The sequence below is a fragment of the Nanorana parkeri genome, unplaced genomic scaffold (assembly GCF_000935625.1).
Source record: "Nanorana parkeri isolate BGI_ZX_2015 unplaced genomic scaffold, ASM93562v1 scaffold1476, whole genome shotgun sequence".
Classification (NCBI taxonomy): domain Eukaryota; kingdom Metazoa; phylum Chordata; class Amphibia; order Anura; family Dicroglossidae; genus Nanorana; species Nanorana parkeri.
In genome coordinates this window covers 375,790-397,669 of record NW_017307744.1, presented here as the reverse complement: position 1 = coordinate 397,669, position 21,880 = coordinate 375,790, and the positions used below count along the sequence as shown (strand labels likewise).

Sequence of the window (21,880 nt, the reverse complement as noted above, 5' to 3'; positions counted from 1 at the left end):
TGTCTGCCCGATGGGCGTCTGTTTACACCCAGTTTCCCCCGACTATGGCCAGGTCCGGAAAAACCGGGGATAATCTGATGTAAAAGGACACATGTCCGTTTACATCCGATTCCCCATAGGCCAACATGGGTCCAGTCATTTCAGTTTTCACTAAGCTAACGGAAAATTCACCTCCAAAGTGAACAGCCCACTTGCCTGTAGTATATCAACCCCAATGGGTGGAATTTATCGAAACTGGAGCAGACAGAATCTGGAGCAGTTGCCCATAGTAACCAATCAGCTTCTCTCTTCAGGTAAGCTTTCATAATGAAAGATAGAAGCTGATTGGTTGCCATGGGCAACTACTCCAGTTTCTGTCTGCTCGTTTTGATAAAATACCCTTCATGGAGTCTTGACTTTGTCCTCACAATTCAAAGAAGCCGTACACAATTAGAATTTTGTTTGAATGTTCATAATAAATGATTGGTCAGGGCACTGGACATTGCCATCCTTGCATCAACTCATTTTGTTCAAAAGCCCTAAAACGGATTTCTGTTTGTGCATTACAATGTGTACGATTTTTCCCACATGAGTATCACATTCACCATTAGAATTCCCTTCATTCAGACAAGGAACATTTTGCGTGCTGCTCCTTGGATTTTCCTTGTCACTACAGTCAATATGAATGTTCTAAAAATGAAAATATTTGGTGGCGTATGGGTAGTTTAAGATGAATAAAAATGATCTACCAGCCAGCAGGTACATTGGAGCTGGGAGTGAATGCATGGAATAAACTGTATTACTTTATTGCCTGACATAGGAAACCAGATACATATGGCCGTCTGACTGATAAAGGCAGGACACACTAGGTTACCACAGAAAGCAAACAAAGGACTCATGTAAGAAAAGGTCACACAATAGTACTATATGAACCAGGCCCAGGCCATTTTCCTTTACCCCTCACTGCTGCTCCCTGCAACTGTACCCTCCAACGGATCACACCACTACAACCAAAACAAGGGGGGGGGGATTCGCCACCCGCGTGAAATACCTTTTTGCAGCTTCGTGCGGCTCTCACAAAAGCCCGTACACCATCCTTACAGAGCAGCACACAAAAGGTGCCCCCAGGTTTCTCTTTTGACGCAAAGGCAGGTCCCCGGATCTTCCCTCTCCTAGACTCATAGTGGTACAGTCCGAGAGGTCAGTACTGCGCAGGCGCTTCACCCTCTCCTTACACGGACGTTGGAACAGCGAGGGCGCACAAAATGGCTTCCACCGGTGAGTAACGGAGCGGACTCGTGTGATGAAACCTATCTGCGTAACCAGGCTGTGTGCTCGGCGTTTAGTTTAACGTGACCTGGCTGGTTTCTTCCACAACCACACGGCCGCAGCGGCCTTGTTTTTGTGGTTCGTGGAACGCTGCCTGCTCGGGCTTAGTTTCCGCGCCCTAGGCCTCAGCCGGACAGGTCGGCGCGTTCCGCGCGGGTACACGAGCTCCAGGCCCGGGATCAGACTCACATTGACGCACGGTCTGCACATCGACCTATTGTAGGCACGGTGCCCATGGATAACCCAGCAAGCAATCTATCGGCAGCGTTTCCATTGCCATTCCCGCCGGCGCCAGCAGGGTTTCAGGGTTGGTGTGCGAATCCTTTTAATCTCCCGGTGTTTAGTGTATGCAGTTCTGTGTGCTGGTCAGACTTTAAAATGCTGAATATTTACACGGTGGGCTTGGTGGCGCCTAAAATGTTTTCATATGTTCAGTGCTCCAAGTTGACCCTGGGTAGGCCCGAGCAGGCTTGGGGGATCCTCAATCTGTCCACTCTGCTTTTAGTTGGGCGTTTGACTACCGCGGAGCTATTTAGATGTACCTCTTTATAGGCAGCTTGTGCCGTGTAATTACTGCATTGTGTGTAAAAACACATGGAGTAAATGCCTCATGACCTGCGTGTTTACAGGGAAGTGGCTGTGGGAAAAGGCAGGGATATGGGCTGCTCCAGTTATTCACTGGCCTTGAATCAATGCTTAGGTTGTCTTGCTTGGTGGTCTGTTGGATCATGGAGTAGTCCAGTGTGCTCTCTGGGAAGGAGGGAGTCCCTACACAGAGCAGCAGCAGGATCACTTCTCAAAATGGACCCTCTCAGCCAAATTACACTTTCAGCCAGTTTTCCCCCCACAATCTAAAAAAAAATCTGACTTCTAGATTCATTCTCATCTTTCTTGTCCTAAGCTTCCTGTTTAGAGTGCCCCCTGCCTCCCATTCACACTTAAGTGAGAGTAACGTGTAGTCTTGCTCCTGCAGCCCCTTGGGATATCTGTTGCATATCCCAGGAGGCGTTGGCTTAGAAGGGATGTGCTGATACTGAGTATTCACTTGGTGACCAATCAGAAAGCCAGCTCCATTCTTCCTCCTCACCTGGTGACGAGGGAGCATGGAGACCACACGTTCTGCAAGTCATTACAAACCGCCCGGTTTCCTTAATGGGACTTCTGGTATCGGCGAATACTGGGGGAAAAAATCTGCACTAGATACCAAAAAAACGGTATCGGTGCATCCCTAATCTGGATCATGTCATCAGGAAGATGGCTGTTTCCTGATATCAGAAAGGAACATGGTGATCACAACAGAACGCTGGATTTGCTGGGTGTGTAAGTATTTTCCAGTCCCTGCTGCTCTGCTCCAGCGATCGAAGGTCCTGTGAGTCATCACATATTATACAGTGTATAGAATGTGAGAATGCAGAGGGATATTCCATTGCTGGAGTGGAGGAGGAGATGGGATGAAGGGGACCGGTTTATGAGCCAATGGAGGTTGTGGTTTGTTATAGATTTGCTTCCCTGGCAAAGAGCAATTCACCCTTGCGGTGGGGGGTGTTTGAGATTGTATTTGCCCAAAGTTCAAGTGAAACTATTTATCAGGATAGTAAGCAGAAGGGGAGATCTCTCCAAGCCCACATTCACATCTGTGCGTTCTATGATTGTGCGTAAAAACATGTGCTTTGGTGCAAGTTGACAAACAAAGCAAAACGAACTTACTTTGCCATTAATTTCTAATGGCACCCCAAACACAGCCAGGAAGATGCGAGTTTTTGCAGAACGTGTGGCGAAATCTTCTACCTGAGTGGTTTTGCTGCATTTGTCATGTGTTCAGGCCTCAAATTCAGTGGGGGCATGCGCAAACGTGATGCCCTTTTCACGGCATGCGTGGGTGTGACTGCTGGCTAATGGAGCTGAAGAGCAGAAAAATCCATTTACTATTAAACTGAAAAAACATTTATGGCTGTACATATTTGTACTGCAAAATTGCGAAAAGCAAAGCATCTGCTCCATATATATGTTTGAAACAATGGGGGGGGGGAGTTTCTCGAAACTGGAGCAGAAAAAAAATATCTAACAGCTGTGCATGGCAACCAATCGGCTTCTATCTTTTTCAGATCTTAAAGGGTTATTAAACCCTCTGGGTTTTTTGCATATATCTACTGCTAGCAAGCAGTAGATATATGCAAAAGTGTGTTTTTTTTTAAACGCGGTTTAAACTTACCTGTCTTCCCCGCGCGCTCCCATCCGAAAATGTGAACATTCTCAGGCGGCCGCAGAGCATCTTGGGGCGGGCGCAGTTCAGATTTTTGGCAAGGAGACACAAGGTAAGTACATGGACGCGTGCACCCGCATACAGACACCGTGGGACAGGAAGTGCCAGCAAGGACAGAGGAGTCGGTGCTGGATCGGAGACCCGCAGCAGCGCTGGAGAGAAGGCTGAAAAGGACGGGAAAGGAAGATCGGATTAAGAGACATCATTTAAGGTAAGTGCTTTAACATTGGCAAAAAAAAGCTTTAAAGCTTTGACTGTCACTTTAACTGAACAAACTGAAGATAGAAACTGATACAGTTTAAGATACATTTTTGTTAATGGTTATTTGTGTATCACTCGGCTGCAGCTCCTCAAATCATCTCTGATTTGGTGGTGACACTGTCCTTCCTTCTGGAGGGTGGCTACTCTTGTTCCCCATCGTCCCTGTGTGTGTTGTAAAGTAGACACTGCTCCATGCTCACTCCTGTGATGGACTACAATTTAATATTTAGTTTATTGATTTGTACTGAGTTTGTAGTCAGGGGAGTGAGCTTGGAGCGGTTACTTTACAACACACACAGGGACCATGGGGAACAAAAGTAGCCACCCTCCAGGAGGAAGCACAGTGTCTGCACCAATTCAGAGATGATTTGAGGATCTGTAGCTGAGTGATACCCAAATAAGAGTAAATGCAAGGATTTAACTGGCACATACTTGGAAATTGAAATATGAATATTTCATTGATGTATTTATTCAGTGAAGAATGGCAAATGGCGCTAACGTTTTGGGTCCTCACAGGGATCCTTCATCAGAGCAACAGTGACGATGAAGGATCCCTGTGAGGACCCGAAACGTTAGCACTATGTGACATTCTTCACTGAATAAATATATCAATGAAAAATATTGATATTTGAATTTCCAAGTGTGTGCCGGTGAAATCCTTGTGATTACTGCTAGTGTTTGCACGGCGCCATCCGTGTGGTCACCTTGAGCACCACAGATTCTTTTATGCTCTAATTCCGTAGGAGTGCGAATGGTATTTGGAATATACACAAATGAGATACATTTTTGTTGACAGTTAAGGTACTTGAATCCATTTTAAAGATTTGACTCGAGTTAAGTGTCACTTTAAACACGTTTTGTTTAAACAGCCCCGATGCTGGCGACGTACACTGTACGTCGTCAGTCACGAAGGGGTTAGTATCCTTTGCTATTCCATAGCATTTACAGGGGTGTGGAAATTTTAAAGGAGAACTATGGGGTTAGGGCTTTTCCCCTATAGTTCTCTGAAGGGTAACAGGAGGACACAAACTAGCGTCCTCCCGTTACCCAAAGCTCAGTATCGCGGTGTAGTGACACGCCGCAGCTGAAACAAATCCTGATAATTGTCTGGATTCGCCCAGCTGCATGAGTGACAGCTGGCTCTGCCTATCTAGAGGCAGCTGTATCCTCCCCTGTCCGTTCCGCCAGTCAGTGCTGGAGGATTGGGGCGGGGAGAATCCAGTCCCTCCCCTGTCATGGCTTTCTGCAGTGACAGGATTGAGAAGTGAGCGAACGGCGGTATGTGTTCGCTCACTTCCCGATATACTGATATGGCCTGTGACAGTTTCATTGTCCGAGGTCGGCTCAGATTATGAGGCTCAGTGAAAATCACTTGCCTCATAATTCTCCTTTAAAACAAAAAATACTTTCCAGGGACTAAAGGGGGGCCCATATCTACTTCTCCCTCCTGACAATCTACTTGTCCTGATACAGAAATATATTTTTTCATGAAGTAAGTGATCTTGTAATTCCTAGTGTTAGGTGTTTTTTGCAGTAATCCTTTTTTTTATAGTTTTTTAATCTATAGAATGACTTTTTATTCACCTCTGTGCTTTGCTACAAATTGCTGAAGGGCAGCAATTTGTAGAAGAGCACATCAACTCAATGTTCTAGCACTAGTTTAGCTTGTAGCAACAGTCAATTGATTTTTAGTGATTAAATTGCTAGTTAAAAGTTGCTAATTGCTGACCGTAGCGATTTCTGCTGAGATTAGTCTAGTACAGAATCGCCTGTCTGACATCAGTCTAGAGATTAAATTTGAATTTTACAGGGGGAAAACATTGGTATAAATACTCATGTCTTGGTAAATGATCCACATTCTGCCAGGAGCAATGCTACATGCATAATCACCTGCTTATGTTTGTAATTTATATATTTTTTTGTTTTGTTAGCAAAACACATTTCAACATGTTTCTTTTTCTCTTGTAGATTATAGCACCTATAGCCAGGCTGGTGCACAGCAGAGGTAAGTGTGCGCTCTGTTCTGTCGGTTGTGGTTTTTGTTAAAGGGCATATGGGCAGGCAAGGTAATCTTTTGTATTTGCTGTTATTCCTTCCTATACACTTAATGCTCACTTGTTTCTTGTATTTCAGCTATGGTACTTACTCTGCCCAGCCAGCTCAAGGATACACACAAACTGCTCAGGTATTGACCCTCTTTATATAAAAATAAATAGCAGTGAGGGACTTGTGCATACAGTGGGACTTTATTGGAAAATGTGCATATTTTCGGCAAGTACACAGTGAGGGGAATAGGCAAAACTGGAGCAGACAGAATTTGAAGCAGTTGCCCATGGGGCAACCAATCGGCTTCTGTCTTATTCTTAAAGCTCAATTGAACTAATTTTGGTTATGGACAACTGCTCCAGATTGTCTAACCCCCCCCCCCCTTTCAGTTTCCATTGAAGTATATGATATGCCCTCCATATTTTGTAAATGCTTGTTTCCATCCATGATTTGATTTTTAGTGTATAAAATGGATACGTGTATATTTGATTCATCCTCCATGTTGAATTGATAAGGTACCAACCTTGCTGTTAGTGCATAGTTTATAAAGAACTAGTTGATTCACACATGTGAAGACACCCCCCCCCCCCCCTCCCCCCCCCAACTCTCAAACAAACCCTATGGGACTCTATAAAGCTATTCCATAATAAAATATCTATATAAAATCCTAATCAAGTGATATAGCACTATATATATTTATAAATTTGAACCTTTCTTTCTCAAAGAAATCCAGCAGCATTAATTTTGTCATATTTTTTCCTCATGGTTCTTCAATATACATGTGCATCCTGCTCCTCCAAATGCAATACTCCATCATTGCAAGGAAGTTACAATGTACATATCTCAAATGTCAAAAGTATTTGATGAGAGGAAGTTGAATCAGTCACATCCCATGTTTTTCATACATACATTTTTCAATGGCCAGGTTTTAAAGTCCAAACAGAAACATGAATGGATACGGGTGGGAGGGATATAGTTTTTAATTTTTTTGTAATTTGTGTCTACACAGATCATATTTGTTGATCATAATCTGAGATAGGGGGGAACGGACAAGCACGCAGCTACAAATGATCTGGCCGACTGGCGACATCACTTGTACAAAATGAACGCAGGCTTCCCTGCTAGCCTGAGCTAAATGTAGAAAGAAAAAAATGCCTGCCCAGAGCCAGTCCCATGGATGAGCAGAAATGTGAGCTATCCAGTGCTAAAAGGTTTGTGTAATAGCACTGAAGGGCAGTTAACAGGGCTGCTTGCACAATTGTTCCTTGCTGAGCCCCTATGTTGCAAAGTCCATATTGCACAAGGGTCCTCTTTCTGCCCAAGTTGAAAGGAAGCCATGCTCATCTTTCAAATGTTAAATGCCAGGCAACAGTAGGGGCCCTGATGTTCTCCAATTGAAAGGGTACAAATCAAGGTCCCATGTACATCCTGAGCCTAGGTTCCAAGGAGAATCCACAGGGGCTGGTTTAAGACTTAACCAGTCTATGGATGCACTACAAGGTAGCTGCAATGCACATTTTATGCTGCAAGTGAATTAGGCCATGTCCAGCCAAAACCGTTTTGGACCGTGGGAATGTAACCTCTTTTACAGTCCTCTGAATCTCCTCTGCTGAGATTTTGTCCTATTGACCACCTAAACTGAGACAGGCGAGGGAAAAGAAAGTAACCAAATCATGAGCTGTTTTAACCCTTCCCACACTAAGCCGAAAAAATGGTATGTGTCCCTTTTGTGAGGGTTTTATTTGCTGAGACTACTCATGTAGCTCTAGTATTGTCCTTTTAGATCTGCAGACTGGTTCTTATTTCATTCCTTTACATGTTTGCTCTTTTCAGGCAAGCTATGGGCAACAGAGTTATGGCACTTACGGGCAGCCTACTGATGCCAGTTACACACAGGCACAAACCACTGCCACTTATGGTCAGTCAGCTTATGCTGCGGCTTATGGACAGCCACCTGCTGGTAAGATTTTCTGATGTACATGAATGTGTGCTTGTCTAACACCTGACTGGATAAAGTCATTTTAATGGCAATTTATCTGTGGCTCTAATCCTCGTATATTAGGACAATGTACAGTTTAACCCTTTAATGATTGGAGTGCTCTTTTCCTTCAGGATCTGGGCATTATCAGAAGGCTTAAGCTGATTTCCTTTACAGGTAGCTGCAAACGGCACTCAATAAAGTATCTCTCTACCCCTTGAAAGCAAGGTTCGGGGAGGTGAATGTGTGGTAAAGCAGCTTTGTCCGGTGAAATTAGTGATAACTAGCAGGAAGTAGTTTTACTTGCTGACCCCTTTGCTGTGTCTGACTGTAATCGCCTGGAAAAAGCAGGCATGCAGTTCGAGTGTACAGCAGTGGTCAGTGATTGAATCCTAGCCCTAGAATTATTGGGCAGTACTTTGTGTACCAAAGCTGGTACTTTCACATGCCTGGGCATTTGTTGTGCGTGTTTGCATTTGTATGTGTGTGGTTATGCCTGGGCTGCCACCAGCATTTTCATAGGTAGGTAAAGTGTTTAAATGTCAGTCTAACCTTACCAGTGCTGCAACTACCGCCACAACCCAGGCTTCATATGCTGCACCCTCTGCTTATGGTGCCCAGCCAGCATACCCTTCATATGGACAGCAACCTGCAACCACTGCTCCAGCAAGGTAATGATTGAACAAAGTTGGCATGTTTACACCTGTCTTTGCTAGAACACTTTGGTATAAGAAAGTGTGCTCCTCCTGCAAGCAATACTGATGGTTTATTTGCCTCAACTTTTTTTTTTTTTTTTACTATGAAGACCCCAAGATGGAAGCAAGCCGGCAGATACAAGCCAGCCTCCCCCAAGTACGGCCACGTATGCACAGCCCAATGTGGCCTACAGTCAGAGCAGCTACAGCTATCCCCAGGTCCCAGCCAGCTACCCCATGCAACAAGTGACTGCTCCACCATCTTACCCACCAACTAGGTACATATGTATATTGCTTTCTGGAAATTTTCCAGCCTATGCACTCCTTTCATTTACTCTCCTGCTAATGCTTGGCTATCGGGAGCAAGACAGACTGTTGTAAGCTCTAGTCTTCCTGCCCTCAGACAGCATTAGACCAGTCACCAAGCACCAGCGGTCATGTACTCCTCTGTATACAACAGCCAATTGATATTTTCATTGGTTCCAGTACCTGATCACAGCAGAGGTGGCGTGAAGGAAAGGGGAGTATATGCTGTTGGAACATGGCTTTAAAGCATGCCTATACTTGAAAGTTTGGACAGGGAGTAATTGGCCCAAGTCAACGTAATGTAAAAAAACAAAAACCTTTTCAGCATATACATTCTGAATAAAAGCAGCAGAGTACTTCCACATGTGTTCCATCTCCCAGGGGCCTATCAAGAGGTTGGCATGTTTACCCTATCCAACCCTGATTACTGAATTACTTTATTGATATCAGGGGCAGCATGTAGCAACAGGGAGAGCCATTCTCTAGACAATATGACGAAAAATGCATCCCAGCAAAAGAATGCTGCTACTCCATCATTCACAGCGGTCTTTTCTCAGTTTTAAGGGCACGTTCACAGCTGCGTTACTGTTGTGTTTTTTTTTCCTCACATGTGCTGCATTACAGTGCTGTGTAGAAAGAAAAAGGTTCATGCAAAAACAAACCACAGCAGTGTGAACAGGCCCTAAAGCATGAGTTGTCTAGCTCTGTTTTTAGAGTGCCTGTGTGGGCAAAGTACAGATTTGCTTTGCATGCAAGGAAATGTCTGTCTTTAAGACTGCTGGTGACTTTGAGGAAAGTGTGTAATAATGTGAGCATTTTATTCAACTTTTTTTTTTTTTTTTTTTCCCTCTTCTCAGCTATTCCACATCTCAGCCATCTAGTTATGAGCAGAGTTCTTATTCCCAGCCAAGCTCTTACACTCAGCAGAGCAGCTATGGCCAACCGAGTTCCTACTCGCAGCAGAGCAGCTATGGCCAGCCAAGCAGTTATGGGCAACAAGGTGGTTATGGCCAACAGAGCAGTTATCAGCAACAGCAGCAGCCTCAACAGCCACCTCCTACGAGCTATCCGCCACCTTCATCATCTTATGGCAGCCAGCCACCCAGCCAGTATGGGCAACAGAGCAGTGGCTATGGCCAGCAAAGTGAGTAATTGTTTTTTTTTTATTTACTTGGGCAATCTTTTATTAGCTAGTGTAAATGAAGATGCATCAGTAATAGGAATCCATGATGGAATAGCAACCATTAAAAAATATTGCATCCTGGTTTTAAAGTTAACCTGTTGAGAGAGGAAGTGCAATGCAGGCATTCTAAAATGCCACTGTATGCAAGTGCTTGGAAGCCTCTGTGGCAATGCTGTGTCCTTTTTGTATATGGTTACAGGTAACAGTATTAGAGATGCTGGTTGGGGGTCTCCTATTGCACTGAGGGCTCTATTTAATTTTTTTTGATAAAGCCGATCGCCTATATGTGAAACACCCGGTAACGGGTGTGTGCATTTAGCGGGTCTTTCCGCTAGGGGGCGCGCGAGCAGAAAAAAAATTGCCGTCTGGAGACGGCAACCCGCAGATGCTGCAGTGCCGTCCGTCCGTTTTTTTACTACGGGTGGACGGCAAGAGGTTAATAGTGCATCCATGTATGTGGGTACCTAATAGATTAAATTAGATTATGCCAAAAACAGATTATAAAGATTTTGCTGCCTTAAATACCGACAGTGGTTGTCTTTAATATTATGTTAATAAATGGGTAATGGCTTGGGCTCTGCTACCAGAATACTACAGGGCATTTATCACTTTAATAATTTCCGCTGCAATGTGACAACATTTTATAATTGTTTTAAGTAACGAATTTGTATCGCCACAAACAGAGTAAAAAGTTTTTCACTCTCCCTCTCTTTGGCTGCTTAGGTAGTTATCGTCAAGACCACTCAAGTAACAAAGGATCATATGGGCAGGAATCTCATCAAGGTTATTCTGGTTCTGAAGGCCGCAACTCTGGAGGCTCGGATTCCCGCGGTAGGGGCCGGGGCATGTATGACAGAGGTGGCCTGAACCGTGGCAGTAGGGGAGGCCGTGGAGGCATTGGGTAAGAACAAAGCTACTATTTAAGAATTAACCTTTTCTTTCCATCTAGATGGAGTCTGATTGAAGAATGCATCTGAGCACAGCACAGATGTCATTTTATTTTGAGTGGCCTTGCAAAGCCAGAAACTTAAATGGTAGTCACATTTTATGTCTTTGGGTCTTGAAGTTACTTCCTTTTTGATAGAAGGCAACTTCCCAAACAAAACTGATCTGCTCAGTCTATTCAAAAGCAAATTGGTCACTGGATACTTGCCTGGCATTGCAGGTTACTCGCACCATTTTTGGACATGCAGCAGGATAAGACACCAGACTGCTTTAATAAAATATTTTTTTTTTTTACCTTGGTTTATTAAGCTTGGATATATATTCTAACCAATAAGTGTTAAGCAGTCAGGAACACCAGCCTCGTTTCATCACAAGCTTTACTCTGATTTTATTTAAACACTCCTGGCTTCCTGTTAAACGTCCCATTCTGATCCTTGAACTACATTTTGGAAACGTGTGTGTACTTGGGCCCCAGTGTGCTGTTCTGAACAGTCGCATAAGGAAGGGTCAATAATGGATTTATGGTGGTTATTGCTTATTAATGGCTGTGTTTTTTTACCTTTCAGAGCAGCACTATTAGGGGTATCTGGGTTTACATGTCATTTGTTTGGGAGGCTTTGAAATGATTGTCTCTCACCCCCTTACACTGCAGTAATAGTAGAAAGTGGGTTTCTGTAAGTATACATGTTTTTCATGTAAAGCTGCACAGAGCTCTGCAGCCCTATTGGCCTTTTTGATCAGTTCATGGTCTGCTTTAAACGATGGCCACTTTGTACTACATTGTCTGTGCAGCTTTTGTGTCAATGAATTAATTTGTGGAGCCATTTAAAGTCATTCAGTGCCTCCGCTGTGTTCCTGAAAATCTCTAATGCATTTATGGTTTTATATTAAACGTGCCTGTTTTGTAGCTAAAAACCTCTGAAAAGCCTTCCTGCATAGTGTTATGCTTTCTTTGCCTTTTTTTTTCCTGCAAATCAAAACGTGTAGATAAGCCTGAGATCTGTTAGCTGTGACAACATAAAGCACTAGCAGGCTTAGGTTTAGTATGTAAATATATGGTTGAATTTTATAATGCAGCCAACCAGTTGCAAGCATTACGTCCCTTCAACGGCATCGTTTTTTGTATTGTTTTTTTTTTCTGATGTGGGCAGGTTTTTCAGAGATGTTACAAGGTAGGTAATGTATCTGACTCAAGTGAATACCACATGAATGCTTTTTTTCTTAATTTTCTGGATGTGTTTTGTTATTGGTTGTACATGAAAATCCCTTATTTTAACATGCTTTGTCAAATTTATATGCCACAGGTTACAAAGTGAGAGCGTTGTATACACTTCAGTTCTATAAATTACTCACTCAGCCGGCAGCATAATGAAAAGTGGGACTCGGTGTCTAAATGGAGAGGAGAATTTGCTAATTTATCAGGCCTAAATATAAAAGTGTTTTTGTAAATTGTAAATTCTAGACTAAAATGTGACCAAAAAGGATAAAGAGTACGCTGTAGTTTTGTCTAGTTTCCAATTTTTGTAATTTTTTTCCTTTTTTTTTTGTATGGTGTTAAAAGCTGAATGCTACTACAATGTAATTAACGATGCAGATATGGGTATTAAAGGTGCAATGCTTCTACAGTGGGGTATAGTTTGCCCCAATTTTTTCCTATAATTTGTTAACCTGAACCTGCTCGATATTAAATTCTTACCTGTCGGGTAAGAAATATGGAAGCCATCAGTGACTTTCTGAATGTGTGCAGTATCCAGGGTTGGCATGCTTAACCATTGTTCACTCCTTGGGTTTTCAGTAACCACAGCATGTGCCTAGTAAGTGTTGGGACATTTCATTTGCACATGCTTTTTGTGGTTCTGTTAAAAGCTAAGCAGTGATGCAAGAGGGAGGATGAGAATCTGGGTCATGCACCTTCAGTAAGTCAACATCTGCACTTCTTAAATTGATAGCTGGACAGGCTTAGTAAAGGTTAAACCCCTTTCATAAAAAAAAAAAAAACTTGTATAGAAATTACTTTCTAAACTCTGGTTGTAAAAAAGCTCAGTCCGATGGATGAATAAGCATTCTAAAAGGTCACGGCTTATTGCCTAACAATTTCACATGCATTAACATGTTTGGCAACCTCGTTCATCTATTTGCAAAATTGTCGTATCTGCAAGTTGGTAAATAAAACCATTGGGGCAGGTGAAAACTCACTTCCGTGCATTGTGGCTCCTTGGACTTCATTGCAGGAGTATGGTAGCTCTGCTTATCTGTGATGGAGGTGGTTGGACATGCTTTAATGCTGGGAAGATTAAGAAGCATCTGATGTACTTATGTGCCCTTCTGAATGAGTGTATAGTGGTCCTGCAGATTTGGGTCTCAACACAGCTGTATTTGAGTGCTTTAGTTTGTGGGGTATATGTCTTGCAGCAGTAGAATCTGTAAATCATGAAATGAGCATTGCACGCTTAATACAGACACCTAGGTTTTGAGCCCACTTAGCTAAAAGGTCTGTTTTGGATATTGTAAATGTTCAGGCTGAATCTTGAATTAAACACAAACATACTTGAAGATTAGTGCCACGCTGAGACAGATGCATTGTATGGACATGTTAAGCCACTGCCGGCTCTGTACCCTTGAACCCCCTTCGAGGCCCAGAATGCTTTATGGCTCTTTAAAGGGAAAAGGCCTTCATTTCTTCACCTTTATTCTCCCAGCAGCGGTGGAGATCGAGCTGGCTTCAGTAAGCCTGGTGGTAAGTTTTTGAGTATTACAAATGGGTAGTGTAACACTGAACAGTATCCCTTTCCCTTTTTTTATAATTTTTTAGCTTTTTTATTTTTACTTGATCACACCAAAACATGGTGTAAAATTTACTGTGTGCAAACGTTTAAGGGTCTGGCTGGCATTACTTAAGGGTATAAATGGTTATTTGGTTACATAACATGAAGGAAAAAAAAATCCCAAACAAATCCAGATGTGTGTAATTTGGGGAAGTGGTTTTTTTTATTGCACACCATTTTGTGCAAATGCTTACATACACTTGGGCACACAGGTTTACAATTGGTTGGTTATAAGTGTCCCTGCCCCTTCAGAAGAATCTGGCCTTTTACTGCTACCATTTTGTGCAAATGCTTACATACACTTGGGCACACAAAGGTTTACAATTGGTTGGTTATAAGTGTCCCTGCCCCTTCAGAAGAATCTGGCCTTTTACTGCTACCATTTTGTGCAAATGCTTGCATACACTTGGGCACACAAAGGTTTACAGTTGGTTATAAGTGCCCCTGCCCCTCCAGAAGAATCTGGCCTTTTTACTGCTACAATACATCCTGTATAATAGCAGTAAATGTGCAGTATATGTAATTTAGAGTTATTTATTTCCCATGACTCAAGAATTTATGAAGCACACAATCTACCAAAGATGGTTATTTCATGCCCCTGTTCTGTGTGCCTTTGAACCCCCATTTTTCATGGTATTTTGTAGATTTTTGATGTTTGTGTTGCACAGGGAATATTTTCTTTTTACTAACTTTTCTTTTTGTACTTTTTCATCTATCAGGACTTCTGGATGACGGCCCTGAACCTGACTTCGGTATGTATTTTTGCTAAAATACAGATTGTATATCCTGAAAAATCAGGTGATGCTTGATAGTGATATGATCTTCATAAACGTGAAGTTTCTACTTCAGTCTCTAAATCAAAGGTAGCCGAACTTCAGCCCTCCAGCTGTGGTGAATCCCAGTAGGCATTGCAAGACTGGCTTGTCTGGCCTTAAGGTCTTGTGTAGACTAGAAAACACTTTGTGCATTTTAGCTTGCCTTTTGAGTTCTTCAGAAGTACTTAAAAACTAAATCAATTTCTTCCATGTTTTTTTGCATGTGGATAAAAGCAGTTCACATGTGAGCAGATGCCCATATACATAAGCCCTTAGACCAGGGTTGGCAAACGATTGAATTCAGGAGCCAACAGAATTTTTTTTTTTTTTTTTTAGGACTCCATTTAGGTTCCATTGACAACTAGGGAGAGCCTCAAAGGTTAGGCAACAGCTGTAAATTTTAAGGAGCATTGGCTACAGAGCTCCTTGAATTTGTCCAGCCCTGCCTTAAGACTGTGAGGGTTTTGTTTGTTTTTTAAATACAAATGATTGATGTACCATTTTTGGCCATTTAGCACCCCCTATGGAACCAGAAGAGGAACCCGAGAACAACACTATCTACATGCAGGGTCTAAATGAAAATGTGACAGTCGAAGAGTTGGTGGAGTTTTTTAAAAACTGTGGGGAGGTCAAGGTGAGTGACATTAAAGCATACTGGATGTTGATGTGTAAACAGTTTCCCAATATGCAAAAATGTTAAGTAGGCAGCCTTATGGGCCAGATATTGCCTTTATTAGCCAGAAAACCTAATTTGCCCTTCTGTTTAACCCCTTAGTGACCAAGGCCTTTTTTTTTTCCAATTTTTGTACCCATGTTATAATCCACATTTTAGGCCTAAAAATTACTTCAAACCCCCAAACATTATGTATTTCCTGAAAGCCAAGTCCATATAGAATAAAATGGCAGCAGTTGCAAATTTTTATGTTGTACGATATTAGCGCAACATATAATCAAACCTTGAAATTTAGAGAAAAATGCCCCAAAACACAATCTAATAATTTTTTTAAAAGATGAGATTACGAGTAAATAGATACCCAACATGCCCAGGTTAAAAATTGTGTGCATTTGAAACCGCAAAATTCAGTACCCCCAAAAAGTCCATAGGCGACACTTTAAAAGCCCCCTACAGGTCATCCGTTAAGAGATGCATGTAAATATTGGCCGTAGAATTATTGCCCTCCAGCGTGTAGGCACACTGATGCATGCTTACGTGAAGACCTGCGTGCTCACGGTGGACTTTAAAACATTTTTTGTTTTTACAATTTACAAAACGTTTTTTATTTTTTTACTTGATGTCACATAGGGAGGCTTACAAGCCCCCATGGGATAGCAGTTTGGTGGTGACAGGTACTCTTTTTTTTTTTTTTAAAGGTGATACTTGGGGTCCAGAAGACCCCCTAGTTTTCCTTTACACTTGAGATTAGCTATTGAAGTGCAGATCGCACTTCAATCGCTTATTGTTGGGCTTCAGGAGCCCAGAACTGACAGCTATGGGACCGGAAGTGATGTAATCTGTATTGGTCCCATAGTACGGGGAGGGATCGGTGAATGGAGGTTCGCCGATCTCCTCCCCAACTTCCCCTCGACACCAGAGAAGCCGGGCCCATAGTGGAGCCCGCAAAACGCGTGGGTGTTGGACGTGAGGGGCAGCCCGTTTGCTGGCCCGGAGAAGCGCTCTGGCGACAGCTGAGTTGCCAGATCGCTTCTATTGTAAAACCGACAGCGTACTTTACAATTGTAAATGGAGTCTGTTTAAACGGGCCCGGTGCCGGTGATGTACTATGGGGTTAATTTTACGTTTTCACTGCCTCTTTATTCCCTGACTTTCATAGCTAAGCCTTGCAACTGAGACGGTCCCTATTAGCCACTTAGACTCATTGGTTTGTACAGGGGCAGTTGACGGGGCAACATACTCATAGCAAGTCCTTTGTAACAGTGATGCTAAATCTGGAGGGAGTGGTCTTTTCTGTTTAACAAAGGATTTTTTTTTTCCCCCCTCCCGCAGAGCATCGATGCGGTATAACTTGTATGTAGTGTGAAAGTTTGCACAAATTAACTTGACATAAGCCGAATTAAACATCCAAAAAGTTGTGAACGCATACTTTACCCCAACATTTTTTTTTCTTAAAATGATAAAACTGTCAACAGAAATTACCTGTATCCAAATGTTTTTTGCAGCCATGTTAAGTGACATTAAACATAAACCAATTGTGTAATGTGTGCCTTACTGTAATCCATGGTTTCCCTTTGCTGCTCTTCCTTTTTAAATCTTCTGCAGCTAATTAACATTTTTACAGACAAGGAAACGGGAAAGCCAAAGGGTGATGGAACGGTTTCATTTGAAGAAGCACCTTCAGCTAAAACAGCCGTGGAACTATGTGATGGTTGGTAGACTTATACTATCTTATTGCCTTTACTAAGTTAGATGCTTAAAACGTTTCACTAAATTTTCTGTTGGAAAATGGTTTGTAATCTGTTAAAAATATCTACACTATGCTGTCTTTGGGGAGGAGGCCTTATTCTAGCTCTATAGTTCTAGCTCTTTCATCCCAGGGCAGCATGTAGGTGTCACACCAATCTAAATTTTTGCTGGAAAGCAAGTCAGCTTGGAATTGCTTTAACGTAAAATCCTTGAGTTTCAAGTATTGTCAGCAATATCTGCTTGATGTTTTGTACAGGAAAAGAATTTCAAGGAACTAAAATGAAGGTATCTATGGCTCGTAAGAAGGCTCCAGCAAGCATGAGAGGTGGCTTATTGCCACGTGAGGGTCGAGGAGGACAGCCACCACTCCTTAGAGGAGGTAGGAAATGTTCTTAGTAAGCTAAGGTTTTCAGTTTGTCTAAAGAGTACATTCTTGCTTACATTGTCTGACTTGCAATTCAGCAGCGACTAAGCACTTTTTAACACATTCTTCAAAATGCAGGCCCAATGCCACGAATGGTTGGCAGAGGAGGGGATCGTGGTGGATTTATGCCAAGAGGGCCACGCGGAGGACCACGTGGCAGCCCTGTCAGTGGGCCTAATGTACAACACAGAGCTGGAGACTGGCAGTGTCCAAACCCGTATGTATTGTAGATCAGCTCTAATAGTTGGTCACTGGTCTAGAGGAGTTTATTTTGTCTTGCATGTGTTAATTGGCATATTTCTGTATTTTTAGGGGATGTGGTAATCAAAACTTTGCCTGGCGAACAGAGTGTAATCAGTGCAAGGCTCCAAAACCTGAAGGATTCATTCCTCCTCCATTCCCACCCCCAGGTAAAGGTCTCTTACTCTACTGAAAAACTTTCTTAAAGTAAACCTGAATGCTGACTTCTGAAATAACATGGAATCTTAGAGTATGCTTTGTGAATTTTAGGCGGGTGCTTGAAAGCTTATTTGGTCACATAGCTGGCAGAGAGATTCCAGTAACAAATGCCAATCATTGGTCACATGATCTATCACTTTATACACCTACTTCACTGCTTGCTGCAAATTGTTCCAAAAAATCCTTTTGTCACGTCACTAGAGCTCTGACATTAGAGGGAGCTCTGATTCCAATTTTGAACAGAGGTTTCCAGGCTTTCTTGGGTCTGCTTTAAGCACAGCACTTAACATCTATTCTGTTCAAGATAGTGTTTCCTGTTTCCTCTCGCTAAAATCTGGGTCTAGCTGATAAGAATCCTGAGTTATCTTTTGTAGGCCCTCTTACAGTTGTGTGATACTTAAACAAAGAATTCAGATTTCAAGTCTAATTTGATTTTCCAATAGTAAACCTACATTTTTGATGCATACCATGATTGCATTGATATCTGTTCTCTTACCCTTGGCATATGGTTCATTAACACACATGTAGACTTGAAACTGCTTAAGTGCTGCATCTGCTATAGAGCTAAGCTATGTGGGTGGAATTTTTATTTTATTTCTTTTTTACGTTACACTGAAGTTTTATCCACCCCAAGGGCCTCTGCCTAATTTGACTGACAGCCAAGAAGACTTTATTTGCTCAGTTGTGCTAATATCACTAGTGGTTAAACACTAAGCTTGTTGAACAAAAACGGTTCTCAATAAGTAAGCTGCACAAATTACAGCTTGTAGTTGATCTCCCATGATCGTACTTTCATGTACAGTCATAAAAGATTGCTTGCTACTACATTCTACTTGTGTAGCTACTCCGGAGCCATTTGCTCCATCTTTAGAGGAGCATATTGCTACTCGTGATTTCTTAGTTGTGCAATTGCCCTACTAATCTCTTGTGTAGCTCTAAGGAGGTGGCCTAGTAGCACCACTAAGGTTGGGGAAAACCTATTGAATGTGTATGGCCTACATTTAACTCGCAATTTAGCTTGCATATGCTATCCTTTAATCTAAATGTTTTTGTGTTTGGTTTTTTTTCCCCCCAAGGAGGCGAAAGAGGTAGAGGCGGGCCTGGTATGAGGGGAGGCAGAGGCTTGATGGACCGCGGAGGCCCTGGTATGTTTAGAGGTGGCAGAGGAGGAGATAGAGGAGGCTTCAGAGGTCGGGGAATGGACCGAGGATTTGGCGGTGGAAGGAGAGGTGGACCACCTGGTCCCCCGGGACCTCTCTTGGAGCCAATGGGCGGCAGAGGTGGTGGTGGAAGACGTGGTGGCCCTGGCAAAATGGAGAAGTAAGCAATCTTTCCAGCATACTCCTAAACACTCCACCACCTCCCTTAGTTCAACCAATAAAATGTTGTTGTTTTTTCATCTAGGGGTGATCATCGTCAGGAGCGCAGGGAGAGACCCTACTAGAAGCTGAAAGCCTCCTTTACTCAAGATTTATTTTTTAAGCCAGAAATGTTTTAAATTTATAATTCCATATTTATAATGCTAGCATTGGGTCCCTACAATGTTACATTATGACTATTCTTTGTCTGTACCTTTAGTATTCACAATTTGTGGAGATATTAAAACGAGTTTAACGGTAGTACCAATGTTTTTGTTTTTATTTGATTTTTTTTAAAGAATCAACATTTTTTGCAGGTTCTTCAGTGTGTAAGTTTGTAAACAAGATTTTTTCTGAAGTGGTTTTGTCGGCATGTAGCATTATGGTAAAATATGGCTGAAGGGATTGCCCTTTAAGATCTTTTGTGTTTCTATTTCTCAGCTTGTTCTACTGTATTGGGCCTTTTTTGCAGGTCTCTTTATTTCCATTTTAAAGAGTCTGAGAAGGTCAGTGATCTTGTTTCAATGTTTCCTGCAAGATGACTGGAGAGAAGTCATGAATGTTTTATATTCTAACTTGTACAAGTTTTTGTTGACATCCACATTACAATAAAAACCTGCAAACAATCCCTAGATTTAGAACTTCTGTTTTTAGTGGTACTTTGATCATTCAAAAACTAGTCATGTGAAAGGCTGCCATGGTGGTCTCCTGGAAAAGTCAGTTACAAGGTTGTCGTGTGCGTGTGTTTTAGCAATTTCCGAACGCAAAACTGGTATGCAGATTAGGTTTGACTTCTCACTTTCCTGATCTATGAAATTGTTCCAAATTAATGAGAATATGGAGGCTACCATTGCTGACCTTTTTCTGAAAATCTACTGGCTTGGCTGCTCACTATAAAGCACTGACCTGGAGTAGATGTGTATAGGAGTTCTGACTTTATTCTTTTCTAATTTTCACACTTATTACAAGTGCCACAGCTCAGAGTATTTAATCCAGACATTGCTAAGCAATTGGGGGGTATTAGGTGTCCGGCAATGGTTGCCTCTTTCAGTACACATTTCCTAAGTCGCTGATGATGGTCAACTAGCATTTGTAGTAGGCAAGTGACGGCAGCGCCTTATTGCTCTCATTACATGTTTAATCTGAGGACTACATTTTTCTGTTCCCACACAGAATTGAATTCAATGGCTTTGCTACTCCTGATAATGTGATTTAAACAATGCCTGTTTGAACAGATATGGCCAAGAATGTTTGGCACATCTTGGTAGCCTGTAGATGTGCTAAGCTTAATTTACTAAAGGAATAGACTTAACTCTGACACAGCTTCATACTTTTTACCTAAGCTTTTAACCAGTCATGTGGGTTTTATTTCCAGCACCATTTTATAATCTGCATACTTTCAGAATATGCTAATTTTCCTTTCTGCTGTGAAGATCCCCCTAAACCTGCCCATACACCTTTCAATTATCTGGAGATTTGTGTCTGCATTGCATTTTCGTCCAAAAATCTACCAGTTGATGGGGAGTGCACAACCTCAATTACTGTACAACTGGCAGATTTTTGTCTTTCAAGCAGGCTAGAAAACTTTTGTCTGGACGAAAATTGACAGGTTAGTGGCGTTGTACAACAAAAATCTCAAGATAACTGCACATGCTCAAACGAAAGTCTGTCCTTTTGATGAAAATTGGCCAGCTAGTGGTGCTGACTAGCGTTAATTGCGAACTACATTGGTCTGAGCATGATGGGCTAGGTGTAAGAAAATTGAACGGGTGAGATATCTGGACAAAAAAAGTTGTACAATGGTTGTAAGGTGTATGGCCACCTTAAATGTCGTCTTTTGGTGCTTCGGTGATTGACATCACTGCCTCACACATAATACCCTGTTTCCCAGAAAATAAGACCTAGTACTATTTTTGGGAATTGGTAAAATATAAGACCTACCCCGAAAATAAGACCTAGTTGTGACCATTCCCAGGGCCAGTGGTGGCATAAGGGGGAACTTGAAGAGCTGCGAGAGAGGCAGGAGAGAATCAGCGATGCCAACCAAGCCAGTGCTAGAGGAAACAGAGCCGTATAAGCCGATACCTCTATAGCGCTGGCTCCTGTCTCAGGCGGAGTGATACCAAATGCACTCCGCCTGGGAGGAATGGATAGTGAAAGTGCACTTTGCTCATTCTGGCCAGTGATTGGTTAGCAAATTGCTCTTGGAAAGGTATGGCACCCCTGATTGCCCTGATCACCATATTTTTGTACATGAATACATGTAGACTTTTCTACATGAATAAGTGTGGATTGTTGTACATTAAAAAAATGAAAATAAGACCTACCCTGAAAATAAGACCTAATGTGTTTTATATTTTTTGGGGGGCTCAAAAAAAGTCTTATTTTTTCGGGGAAACGCGGTAGTCATAACTGGGGTTTGCTGCCTAGTCTTGAGCACTGCACACATTGTGATCACACACTCTCAAATATCTGGGGAAAACATTTTCTTCGAGTAATGCCTCAGAGTTCTGATGGCACATGGAGTGTGGCTATCATAGGACCTTGAATTGGCCAAGTGACTGTCTTTAAGTTCTGGGAACAGGACCCCAA

The 21,880-nt window shown here is 42.3% G+C and overlaps 1 protein-coding gene across 1 annotated transcript; it reads left to right on the top strand.

The window, feature by feature from the left end:
- Positions 1-1,185: 1,185 nt before the first annotated feature.
- Positions 1,186-19,912, top strand: EWSR1 (EWS RNA binding protein 1). The gene is given in 18 exon segments (XM_018570195.1): positions 1,186-1,257; positions 5,801-5,837; positions 5,966-6,017; positions 7,712-7,838; positions 8,341-8,527; positions 8,662-8,829; positions 9,715-10,001; positions 10,764-10,941; positions 13,685-13,722; positions 14,530-14,562; positions 15,141-15,274; positions 16,270-16,278; positions 16,904-17,009; positions 17,304-17,426; positions 17,550-17,688; positions 17,784-17,881; positions 19,007-19,250; positions 19,335-19,912. Coding segments are annotated over 18 exon segments (2,013 nt in total). The 5' UTR covers positions 1,186-1,244; the 3' UTR covers positions 19,375-19,912.
- Positions 19,913-21,880: the final 1,968 nt, after the last annotated feature.